This window comes from Mytilus edulis, chromosome 4 (assembly GCF_963676685.1).
Source record: "Mytilus edulis chromosome 4, xbMytEdul2.2, whole genome shotgun sequence".
NCBI lineage: Eukaryota > Metazoa > Mollusca > Bivalvia > Mytilida > Mytilidae > Mytilus > Mytilus edulis.
This window is the reverse complement of record NC_092347.1, coordinates 85747935-85762203: the sequence shown is the minus strand read 5'-3', so window position 1 is coordinate 85762203 and position 14269 is coordinate 85747935. Positions and strand designations below refer to the sequence as shown.

At 32.2% G+C, this 14269-nt stretch overlaps 1 protein-coding gene across 1 annotated transcript in view; it reads left to right on the top strand.

Annotated features, from left to right (window-relative positions):
• LOC139520849 (alpha-1D adrenergic receptor-like) overlaps positions 1-8797 on the top strand; it is a 52134-nt gene extending 43337 nt beyond the window's left edge. Inside the window, exon 2 of the mRNA XM_071313840.1 lies at positions 8138-8797. Coding sequence (XP_071169941.1) covers positions 8138-8625 — 488 coding nt within the window. The 3' untranslated portion in view covers positions 8626-8797. The remainder of the gene's footprint in view (positions 1-8137) is intronic.
• The last annotated feature ends 5472 nt before the right edge of the window (positions 8798-14269 follow it).

Here is a 14269-nt window from a genome sequence, read left to right as displayed (position 1 = left end):
TTACATTAGCGAAAACAAGCGAAATGAACGCCATGATTGTAATACGGTTTTGTAGAGTACACGTCAAGTTTTAGTAGTAATTCGTTATCATTCATTTACTTTGTCCATTTATTTACTGTGCTTTTTTGTCTTTGTTTTATTTCAATATACAATTTCTTTTAAATTAATTTATATAGTAGAAAATGAGAAGAATATACATTATAATCCAATTAAACCTTCCTCGTGCAATGTATAAAATACTATACTAATCATTATTAAATGAAACTGCACTTCAATGTAGTGTTATAATTTGATGAAATAGTCTAGAAATTACTGAAAGATTTAACTTGCTATTTAGATAGTTTGGATGCTTTTTTGTTATTTCCGTACTAAAACTAATCAACTAAATTTAATTGATAGTTTCCAAGGTCTGCAAATAATTTCAAATTTCATGGTTACTTCTTATAAATAATTGTACTTCATGACAGTTGTACATTTAGCATGTAAAAAACAAAAACAGTTGTCTAAGTATCAATGTTTCAAGTCTTATAATCAAATATATTAATGTGATATGCTAAAATACAAAATGACAGTTTGTCTTTTTATATTTCATCTTTTTAGATGAATCGGCAACTGTAAGTTGTGGTCACACGTTGTTATGTTTTGTGTACTGTAGATTCAGAAAGTATTGCATGCATTTATCATTGCGATTTTGTCATTTTAGACTGAAATGCGATTTTAATTTTTACGATTTTGATAAAAAAAAAAAAAACAGTCCTGTTTTATTCATATAAAATATTTCAAAATGCGAGTTTAAATTCTTACGTTCACAAGTTACTCGAATTTTCGCAATAATAAAAACCTTGCAATAATTTCTGAATTAAAAGTATTCTTTTTCTTTATTCAAAAATCTTCATTTGTCGATTTTTTTAGTCTCTATTACGGATACTAACATATTGACTGCATTTTATTGCATATGTAATATAGTCTTTACTAACTAGAACATCGCCTAGTAGATAATGATAGAATTGGCCAATTATAGTACTTTGCTTTGGATATGATGACAAATAGAACATAGCCATGTGAATTGTGACACAAATAACAAAAGTCATTTACGTCTTGCATTCGCTCTTTAAAAAATCAATTTGACAATATGTTATTAAAACTTAGTCAGCAGAACAAATTTATCTCGTATAAAAAAAAACCTTTTTTATTTAATATCCCAAATCGAATGATCTATAAGGTTTCCAAGAAAAATTAGGTGTGAAGAACTCGAATTCTATTTTCAGTTGGATTTTTGATACCAATTCCTTGACAATGATAATTGAAATGTCATGTCTGTTAAGAGATTTTGTATACAAATTTATTTTACAATTAGATCCACTAAAAAAAATATAAAACACGACATAAAAGTAATCACGTATTAGTTAACCCTCATGTGAACCAGTTATTTATCAGAATACATTCATATTTGATAATAGTTATTTTGACTAGATGAAAACGCACATTGTACAAAACAGAAAAGATTGTATAATAGAAAACACAAGGGTTTCTGTCGAGACATAAGAAGGTTAAGTTGATCTGGACGTAACTTAAATGGTTTGATAGACACAATCGAATTATAATATAACATACTAAGGTTTCTTCCTGATGTTGAATGAAGCTATGAAAGATCAGCGTTTCTAGTTTGCAGATTCATTATGGTTTATGTCAAGAATTAATGTAGTTTATACAACACTTCCCTGCGAAATGTGTTATCCAAAGGACCGAAATATAGTGAACATAACTCTATCAATTAACCATAAAACTTCATAACACACCCGATAATGCTGCCAGACAATTTGCTAAGCGCAAAACAGAACACGTAGGGACGTTTCCCGAATAGATTATGGGTAATGTCTTTGATACAAATAAGACTGGACAATTATTTGGAAATATGAATACACATGCTATGTCGATCCTTAAAGACACAAAATTTGCCAAGAACCTGTCTTATCTCCATGACAAACATGTGTTTTTCCCAACATATATTGGCCAAAACAACATCATTCTTGTGTGTAAATCACATTACCAAAAAAAGACCAGCTCGATAAATGAAGTAGGTATAAACTATAAACGATACTTACCTAGGAGGAAGATGCTGAATAATCTATAGTCCTTTTGAAAATTAAACCAAAGATGAAGAACTTGATATTCAATCATTGTATTAGGTACCAAATTTACATAAGTGTCTATTCTAACAAACAATGTTATATTGCTGGGCCTTTCAAGTGCTGTACGAAACTCGCACTTAAAAAATTACATGCATTTTATCAACATCAACCCGGGCTTTTAAGGTATTCTGGAACTACATATTTCATGGACGGCATTTTGATACTAATCAATTTAAATCTCTATCTCTTGCATAATTATTAAAACATTTCACCCTTTTGAAACTTATCGATATCGAAAAATCGAAATAAATTGACAACACCATGGGTAAAAAAGAAAAAAGACCAAAAGACACACAATAGTGCGCAAAACAGAATTTATAAAAAAAAACACAAGACTGACCAACAAGAACCCATTAAAAAAGTGGTTGATCTCAGGTACTCTGGTAAATTCAGAACTGTTCATACAATTCGCTTGCAGTCAATTAATTACGATACATAATTATAATGTTGATGTATACAGGTAAATAATAATATGAGGCAGGCATAACCTGTGAATGGGTACGAAGTCTGTATGATTTTTTTTATAAATCAAACATGTTAAAAAGAGAAACGGAAATACCGTAACGTTTCCGATTTTGGTTCTGTTGTTAGGGATTTAGTTGTGACGTTATGACGTGATATTCAATGTAAACAAAGAACGTAACGTTTCCGATTTTGGTTCTGTTGTTAGGGATTTTATTTGTGACGTTATTTAAGTTATGACGTCATTTTCAATGTAAACAAAGAAACGCTGTCATCAAGTAACGTTTTTTTTTTATAACAAACTATTTTTAAAAATGAATTAGTATTGAGTTCCTTTCTTAGACTGATAAATATACTTTTTATTCAAAGTCTCATGCAAACAAAACCGGAAACGGAAGTAGATTTCTGCGCAGATCCGGAAATTCAAAAACGCGACAAAAAAAAAATTGAATGATTTTGAGTTCATTAGTACAATGAAAATATTTGGAAAATTTTCCCGATTTTTTTTTTATTGAATTTTCTACTGTTATTGGGGACTTCGTCCCCATAATAACTCAACAATCTGAAGAAAGTCTGAGCAGATCTTTATTGAATGCAAGCGAAAAGTCTGATCAGAACTGATTATACCGCAGTGAATAGGTTTGAAAATGACCAAAAGACTGAAAATTATTTGATGATTTATTGTTCCGTCTTTTAAGAGCTGTACAGATTTAGATGACCGTTTCAGGTAAAATGTAGAAAATATTTATAGTTGAATATATTATTGTGATATGCTGAAATACAACATTATAGTTTGACTTTTTATATTTCATCTTGTTAGATGAACTATCTATTAAAAATGTAAACGGACCAGGGCACCCGTTATTTATGACCAACATGCCAATATATGTTATATCTTTTTATCAATAAAGATTTTATAGCATTACTGCAAAATTGTGATGATAATGAATGATTATTTTAGAGTAGATCTTTCGGATGTTTTGATAATTAATGATATTGACATAGATTATTCACCGGTTTAACTTTATTTCTAGTTGTTTTTAATATTGTGTGGACTGTAATAAACAATTAAAAGTATAAAGGTTGCCATTTGTACATGTTAGGTATGAATGTCAAAAATATGTCAATGTTGTGTTATGATCTTAATCACTATGAAAACAAACAAATGTGTAAATTAACATTTACCATGGCACAATAACACAATAAACCACGGCAAATGTAACAATAAAACCATAAAAGGCATATAGACAAAGCTCGTTGGCAAAAATGAAAGATAAGAGTACACACATTATCATAAAACAATGACGGGATGTATAAGTACAGAGGCACGTCATTGTAACAAGGAAACACTAAACTGGACATAAAATATCAAACAAATAAAGGCAACAGTAGTATACCGCTGTTCAAACTCATAAATCCATGGGAAAAAAACAAAATCGGGGTAACAAACTAGAACTGAGGGAAACGCACCAAACATAAGAGGTAAACAACGACACAACACTACAATGTAACACACACAGAAACGGACCAAGCATCAGACAAAATCCCACGAGAATAACAAATATAAAATCAAAACCAAATACATGAAACAAGTGTTAAAAGAGCAGTTGTTAATACCATTTTCTTTATGGTAGATGTTCTTTTCAAATGTGTTATTGTTTTTAAGGATATGTGAAGTAAATACATATACAACGTTTTTTAAATGTCATGAAATAAGAAACGAATTATAAAATACCAAGTGTGATTCATAATATAAATTATGATCTAACAGGATCCGTGATGCTAACTTAATTGATATTACTAAAGCCTAATTCTGACAACTAGGAAATAATTTTCTATTCCACTTTTGAATATTACTTCGGTATTAAACAGGAAACTTGGTCTGATACTTCTTCCTTCTTTAGACGACAACATACATAAAGAAAATTACCCACTGTGCTGGGAAGTGTGGGTGTAAAATTTTATATGATTATACTATAATGAGGTAAAAATGACACATTACGTAACGTTATGTGATTGGAAAAATCTTCAAATTATTATTTTCATAGATTTCTTGCATAACATTTTTCGTTTTATATGTAATTTGACTGTAATGTGTCTAATGAATAACAAACTGCGTATTTGTGTCAATATTAACAAGAAAACATGATGTGTTTCAGTACGGAAAGGGTAATACCAAAAGCTGCAAACATGCAAAATTGAAGCCATCTCTTTGATCAGTTCTGGCAGCAATAACGATCTAGTTGACTGTTAATCAAATGCTTTTTATCACAGAATTCTTTCTCTGTTTGATCTACATGTTGGGTGTCTTTAGCAAACAAAAAATATCCCTAAAGGGCTCTTAATTCTGACTAAGGTTATTTCCAAGGGTTCGTGTTGCTCATTAACTTTTTGAACCGACGGTTTTCTTGAGCTTTTGTTATCATCACCCTTCTGCTAACTTGTCATCCATCTTAATTATGTTATTTGCCTCATTTAAAAGTCGTTGGAAAAGAAAAGCATCTCTCACCCTACGATTAACTTTATATATTTTTGAAAGCAACAGCTTATTGTGAATCAAACCAAGAATATGGAACATTAAAGTATCACTGTGAGTAGTGGTTTTTTTTCGGTTAAATACTGTAGCTTCGAATAAGTGTCATTTAAGATACCATATATGGGTATTTGCTTCACGTTTTGCAATCAATAATTGAAAATAAATGACAGTTTTAATACAGAACCTAACCTACTTAATTAAAAATGCTGTTTTTGATAGTTTTTAAAGTTTTCCTTTTTGAAAATAAAAGTTGTACTGCAGGAACTGGTGTTGTTGAATGTTGATATGCAAAAGTATTTGTATTACTAGAACCTAATAGGAAAAGATATGGGTTTAAAGTCAAAACAACCCATCAAAACATCTTCATAGACATCAAAAATCGAAAATAGAAAAGTGTTTATTTTTGAAAGTATGTCAAGTCTTCACGTAGTAACTAAAAGCAAGCACAATGTACTCATCTGGAAGAAATTAGACATTGAATTCTGTCGTTTTACAATTTAGAACTTGTAACGATTTAGACATATTGAAGAGACTTGTCCACTGCTAAAACTTATTTTCCCATTACTTATGCTGTTGGATTTCTTTCACATCAACGTTAAATTTAAATCTATGTTTTTCATTATCTTTGTATTTCATCCAAAATAAAGGCAACAGTAGTATACCGCTGTATAAACTCATAAATCCATGGACAAAAAACAAAATTGGGGTAACAAACTCAAACTGAGGGAAACGCATAAATATAAGAGGAGAACAACGACACAACACTACAATGTAACTAACACACACAGAAACGGACCAAGTATCAGACAAAATCCCACGAGAATATTAAATATAACATAAAAACCAAATACCAAAGAATTTGCTGGGGAATAAAGCCATGAAAGTATATTTCAGAGTAATATCTGCAGCAAATTAGCCTCAAGTATTTCGTTGTTTTAACTATATACATTATACTGTGAATTCATTAATATTCGTTGGATACCAATTTTCGTGATTCTAATGAACAACGAATTACAAATTTTCTATAAGAATGTATTCAGACTTTTGCAAAACCACGAAATCAAATATCCACGAAAATGTTTTTCATAAACCTCGAAAATTGATACCCACGAGAAAAATGAATCAACAGTATAATTTTAGATTGCCTTTAAAACATAGTTGAATGAAAATTTCCTAAACTATGCAGTTTTTAACATGTGCTTTTACTACCGTGAAAATCACTGTTGAGACTCATGTAACTAAATTGTGACATTTACAACTAGTGAGTTGGTATTTCAAATCCTCAAAACGCAATAAGAATTAGTTAAATCTAAACACACTCATCTTGTTATTTGCACCTTTCAATGTAAGATAACTAGCATTGTGATATTTACGAAATTGTAAGCAATAGAAAGATTTATATCATAAAGTTAGTGTTCGGTAAAGAACCCTTATCATTACATATCATAAAAAAGCATTTCGATGTTTTATGCTTATAAATGGAAACTAGTGTGGTTTTAATTGATTTAACGATGCACCTTGATTTTCTATTTTTTATTAGATCCAACCCATCCTAAGCTTTTGTTTGTAATTTTGATGTGTCTTCTAAAATGTATTAGAAGATTTAAGCATCGGTAAACTACGGTAGTCTAAACTCTGTATAAATTCATCCTAGATATCAGGTTTGATTGTTTGTACAAAGAAGATTAACAAATAACGAAGTAATAACACCTTATGCATTGGTAATAATTGGTAACTTTGAAGAGGTAATGAACTCAGTTTTGAGTAAATTTAACATTTCAGAACATGAAAAATGTATCTTAACAAAGGCTTTACAACTCGCTTGTTTGTAATAGCACACCTTTACCATTGTAGATGATGTTCAACTGTTGTCGTAATTATGATCGATATATGATAACGCCGCTTTGTAATTTAATATCTTTTCATTCTTAGTGGGATTTTGCAGTCATGTTTGAAGAATTATCTTTTTCCGATTCTTGAGCATAACAATACATAAAGCTCCGTCGACGGATTACGTGGGAAGAAAGGGTATTATCATAGAAATGCGTGGGTAGATTATTTTATTTTAGTTAACTGATCATGCAAAAAAAAAAATGATGAAATCATAATATACATAAGTCTGTTCTTTAAAATTCAGGGTACAGTTACATACAATTGTTCAACTATTACTTATGGAATAGATTACCTTATCTTTTTTTTCTTCTACAAAACCTTTAGAAATTCTAGGCCCTTAATGCTTCAACTTCATTCTATAATTAGCCTTTTTAACATTTTCTATTCGAGCGCAACTGATGACTGTTTTTGTCGTGTAATCTGTCTTTCAACGCATATATTTTATTTCATTTAGTAATTTCGTACTTTTCAAAAAACCTATGGCATAGACAATATTATTTAATGTTTAGATGTATTGAGTGTGCACATGTCCTTCATTGTACAAATTTGACATTTGTCAAAGGGAGAAGGTTTGGATCCATTAAAACGTTTGATGTTATGCTATTGTTTCAGAAAAAGGGAGAAGGTTTGGATCCATTAAAACGTTTAATCCCGCTGCAAATGTTTGCACCTGTCCTAAGTCAGGAATCTGATGTACAGTAGTTGTCGTTTGTTTATGTAATATATACGTGTTTCTCGTTTCTCGTTTTGTTTATATAGATTAGACCGTTGGTTTTCCCGTTTGAATGGTTTTACACTAGTAATTTTGGGGCCCTTTATAGCTTGTTGTTCGGTGTGAGCTAAGGCTCCGTGTTGAAGGCCGTACTTTAACCTATAATGGTTTACTTTTTAAATTGTTATTTGTATGGAGAGTTGTTTCATTGGCACTCACACCACATCTTCCTATATCTATTTCAAACTTGCACTGAACACCCATTTATCAACTATAAATTGATTAATGAAGTTAACTGATTTCACCTTAATAATGATTTTTCATATATTGTTTTTTTTTCAGGTGCCTTATGTCAATTCTGCTATATTCCGGAGATATTGTTTAAAGTGGCTTTTTGGCTTGGATATTGTAATTCTATGATAAACCCAATAATATACGCTTGCTCAAGCAAAGAATTTAAAAATGCATATTGTAGAATAATAAAATGTCAGTGTCGACAGAGACGACGCCACTTTGGACATCGACGACAGTGTTCGACGAATACGTCTTTCTCGGAGCTCAAAGGATCATATCATGGATCTCCTAGACATCAAAATATTAATAATTATAACAAAAATGATATGGAATTAAGCAAGGGCGACGAAATGGTTAATTTGTACCAATACTCAAATGGAGGTACACCAAATTCAAAGGAGGTATCTTCCACTACGCTCAAAAGTGATTATGACGATTATCATTCCGGAAATTACGATCAGGATCAAATAGACGCTTTACGTATTGAACAGATGGAGCGTAACTATAATTCTTATAACGTTATTTCAGATGTATAAAAAACAGTGATGTGTTCGAAATGTATGAAAGCCATTCCTTTTCAATTATCACATTATGGATTACTTTGAGTTTATATGATCTGATTAGAAAGATCATAGTTTTGGAATGTTTTGATAACAACTTAATTAGGAATAACTTGCTTTTATTCAATAAAATTAATTGTTTTTCTTAGCAATTTGTCATTCTGATCTAAGAATGAATGTAGAGCAACCTTGTCATCCAAAATGAATAATGACAGTTTTACTATTGCATTACATGGACTCAGAAAAAAATGTGGATATACATTTCATTCGACTAACAGCCCAAACCGACAGATAAACAATGGCAAACTTATTTCCTAACAACCACAAGCTTTTAGCATACTTAAATTATTCTTAACAATTTACAGTTCTAAAATCTGTAAACATTATAACCACAAAATTGTACATATTGATAATATTTAAAAAGAAGATGTTTGATGTATGCAAAAAGTAAAAAGACAGAGATACTGATAACGAAGGGAAGTTCAAAACGGAATGTCCCTTATAAAATGGCCAAATCAAAAGCTAAACGTTGTTGCAAACACTTGTGTGGCGTTGTCTATTTTTCGTCGACTTTGTAGTGTGAAAAAATGGCTAGGTATTTACGTCTCTGTTTGTAAGTTAATTGTCTATGATTTATGACAAATATTCATATATGTATAATAGAAATATGTGTGTCTATATCTTGCGTTAAAGGAATATGTGACCAATGTCCGATTTGGCACAACTTTGTGCATGGTTTTCAATGCTTAACAACTTACTAATTGATTTGGTCTTCTGACTGGGTTTTCTAGCGCCAATCGTGAGTGTTATGCAGACTTATAAAACATGATATGTAGTCTTTATCACTAGTGTAGTCAGATTTCTATGTTTCTTTGACAACACATCTCCTTATTTTTGTACATATCGTTGTTATGGCACGTTTGTTTTCATTAATCTATAACGTTTTAAATGTTAGGCATACTTTGGTTGCTGCATATTCGTCTTGTTGGTTCCGATGCATTTCAGTTTCATTAAACTTATCATAATTTTTGTTCATAAGCGTATATGATGGTTCTTATAAACACCGTCGGATTCGATAAGGCTACTTGTTGTCCTATCTGACATGTTAAAAAAAGCACGAAAGATACCAGAGGGACAGTCAAATTCATAAATCGAAAATAAACTGACAACGCCATGTCCAAAAATGAAAAAGACAAACAATAGTACACATGACACAACATAGAAAACTAAAGAATAACAACACGGACCCCACCAAAAACTAGGGGTGATATCAAGTGCTCCGGAAGGGTAAGCATTAAATATTCAATAGGAATATGTGTGTCTATATCTTGCTTGTGTTAAAGCCATATATAACCCAAGTCAGATTTGGCAAAACTTTTTGCATGGTTTTCAATGCTTAACAACTTACTAATTGATTTGGTCTTCTGACTAGGGTTTTTAAGCGACAATCGTGAGTGTTATGCAGACGTATACAAAAATGGTATGTAGTCTTTTTCAATAGTAAAGTCAGATTTGTATGTGTCTTTGACAATCGTAATACATCTCTTTACTTTTGTATACGTCGTTGTTATGTTCTTTTTGTTTTCATTTATATATATAACGTTTTAAATGTTAGGCATTATGATAGTTTGGTTGCTGCATATTCGACTTGTTGGTTCCGATGTATTTTAGTCTAATTAAACTTATCATTATGTTTTGGCATACTAGTAAGCGTATATGAGAATGCTTATAAACACAGTTGGATTCGATAAAGCTGCTTAGTGTAATATCTGACATGTAACTTTTGTGTAAATATGTTTTGGTATGATTGGAGAACTACATTCTGTGTTTTTGTTAACTTGGTTACTTTCCAGTTTATAAACTAACGAAAATGCACATACCAACATGTTATATTGTTAATAGACCCATTTTGTTTTCAAACGTTTTACAATTTTGGCCTTTTGATTTTGTAAAACGAAGGTACCTTATAAATAATACAAATACATAAATAAATAAATAGTACTATAAACAGGTGTTGTGCGTTTTGAAATCTTAATTGTGTCATTTCACAATGTTAATATTTGACATATGACAGAAAACATCTGTAGACTAATTACTGGTACGTAGTAGTCACTGAAAGATGATAATTGAATTTCACTGCGTTGAAATTTCTGGAAAAAACGCTTCATAATGCCCGCGTCACACTGTCCCGATTTTTATATACGATGGACACCCGAATGCGAAAATTGTAAGTTCGTACGAAGTTGGTCCCGATCTCGTTAAAATACCAAAAAGTGACCGAAGCAAGTACGATGAATAAGGAAGTCTATACGATGGTGCCGAAATTATATACGATAGCAAAAGATGGACATACGAAGGTTAACCGAAGACGGGTATTTAAGCTTCATATCTCAGCCGTAGTCTTAACGATGGATAACGAAAGCTACACGATGGATTACGAAGGCTACACGATGGATTACGATGATGGCGCGATGGCCATACGATGTCTAAAAGATACGATCAGAATATCGACAACATATCGTTTCTGTACGTCAAGTCTGCCATGCATGGCGGGAAATCGATCTTTTTGTCTAATTCTTATAAAACTTAGTTTATTATCCCCTCGCCTACTACATGTAAGTTGCGTGTATATAAAATTATTATGGACACTCTAAAACCAAAATGCTCAAAACTTGGTATGGTGTTACTCGTTAAGAATATCTTAAGCGCTATTGACTTTAAAGTTCAAAGGTCAAGGTCACAGTGGCAGTTGTAATACAAGGCAATATCACCCTTGTGGACACTCTAAAACCAATATGCTTCAAAAGATTTTAACCACATTTGGTATATTGTTCCTCCTTGTAATGATCTGACATTTTTTACGTTCAAGGCCAAAGGTCAAGGTCATGCAGATGGACTTGTTTTTTTCTCCTTGAAATAGCATAATACACAGGAAATTGGTTGCTCATTTTTTTACCTGCTGGTTCTAAAGACAATATTTAAGGTATTTCCAGTTACTGAATGTTTTAGTTGATTTCTAAAAAAATAGTTTATATATTCATAATCTTAATCTTAATCATAATATTTCAGTCAGTTTAATTGAAGTCTGGAGCTGACATGTCAGTTAACTGCTAGTAGTCTGTTGTTATTTATGTATTATTGTTATTTTGTTTATTTTCTTTGGTTACATCTTCTGACATCAGACTCGGACTTCTCTTGAACTGAATTTTAATGTGCGTATTGTTATGCGTTTACTTTTCTACATTGGTTAGAGGTATCGGGGGAGGGTTGAGATCTCACAAACATGTTTAACCCCGTCGCATTTTTGCGCCTGTCCCAAGTCAGGAGCCTCTGGCCTTTGTTAGTCTTGTATTATTTTAATTTTAGTTTCTTGTGTACAATTTGGAAATTAGCATGGCGTTCATTATCACTGGACTAGTATATATTTGTTTAGGGGTCAGCTGAAGGACGCCTCCGGGTGCGGGAATTTCTCGCTACATTGAAGACCTGTTGGGGACCCTCTGCTGTTGTTTTTTTATTTGGTCGGGTTATTGTCTCTTTGACACATTCCCCATTTCCATTCTCAATTTTATATGTATCAAATATGCATATTCAATTTACCATTTTCTGCATGTGTCATATACAAATATAGTGTCCATATTTGTCCCCAATATGTTACATACGAGGGGATGCCACGCTCGGCATTGCCTTGTTTGAACTGTAAAATGTATGCACTAGTCTGAATAATCACCCATAATTATGCCCATGTTTACTGATCTCTCTTAAAGGTAAGATAATGGTGATCGTTGATCCCTTTTATTCAAAAAGAGCTCTTTCCAGGAGAATATCATAATAATATAGACAAAAGGAAGGGTGTTGGGAAAGCAACAAATGCGGCAAAATATGACATATAGAAAACAAAATGGTTATGGAGTAAACATTCGTGTGACACGTATCAGACGATACATAAAAAATCAGAATAATGAAAAAGTTGGTTTCCCTATATACGTGTACTTGCAGTGTTGATGTACGAGGCGCGTTTATGATTTTCATTATGTTATTTGATATGAAAAATTGACAAAAAATAATATTTTACTTGTAAAAGTAAATCCTGAGCCTGTAATAGCTGCTCTTCTTGTTCCATTTGAATTAATAGAAACAACGCTGTCGCCTTTCTTGTTCTCATAGAATCATAATATGAGCTCCATGTTTTTTATGAACGTCTTTCTTAACTGTCGTATTAGACTGACCAGTGCATATCGCGCATGGCACTTTCAATGTATTTTAGCGCGAAAATTAACTTTAATTTAGCTGGATTTATTGCCGTCGTAGTTCCATCTTGTCGCCTTCGTACATTTATTCGATGGCAACACTACGGGATTACGAGGTCTTCACGAAGTCGTGTTGCCATCGTAAGACCTTCGGGTATCTTCGTGATTCATTCGTGTAGACATCGTAATGTCAAAACTGCCCGACGGAAACGATGGAAACACGAATTCAATACGATATGCAAAGATGCATTCCCGGTGACATGACGATGGTGAGGATGGTGATACGAACTCAATACGAAGCCTCAACATTGGACGCACCTTCGGGGATTTTTTAACATGTTAAAAAATTTAGAACCCTTCCCGAAGTTGTCCCCGAAGGCTAGAAAAAGTGGCCGATGGTTAAAGATGACACTACGAATAGTCCGATCTGGATACGATTAGTCCCGATTTTGAAAATTTCCATTATCGTGTTGCCATCGGCGTAAAAATCGGGACAGTGTGACGCGGGCATAAGGCAAAAAAGGAATAGAATATGAAAAGTTAAGAAAGCTTAAACAAAAAACAAACACTAGTGATCTGATGGGGAAAAAAAGCAAATTGTACGTAGAATAAATAATCGATACCGGAAGATCGCATAAGTGGTCAATTTTGTAGACAATAGGCAAGCTGGGATACATTAACTCCAAATGAAAATACTTTTGAAATGCTTCTAAATGCTTCTCGTATATGGACACATTAAATAAAAAAAAAGAAACTTGCAACATATGGGTTGGTCAAATATCATAATTCAAGGAATGGCGAATACCTGCTTGATACAAAAAAGACACAAAAAGGTATTAATAAAAATAAAGTCCACGGTAAATTCAAAAGGGGAAATCCATTAAAACTGACAACAACAACCGTTAGACTATTTATCAACCAAAGGAATGCAATAAAATCATTTGTCCTGTTCCTCACTTGGTACAAACATTTATCGTTGAAAATAGTGGGTGAAATTAGGTTGCATACCTAGCTTAACCTCCGATTTGTATGACAGTAATGTATGGTTCCGTTATAGTAAAAAAAACAATTGTTTGAGCAACCAAACACTTATGTAGACGAAACGCGCGTCTGGTGTATCAAATTATAAGCATGGTACTTTTACTTTTGACACCACTGGGTCGATGCCACTGTAGGTGGACGTTTCTTCCCCGAGGGTATCACCATCCCAGTAGTCAGCACTTCGGTGTTGCAATGAATATCAATGAATATCAATTATATGGTCATTTTTATAAATTTCTATGTTTTTTTTTGAAATACTAATAATGTTCTTATCCCATGCACAAATAACCTTATCCGTATTTGGCACCATTTTTAGAATTTTGGTTCCT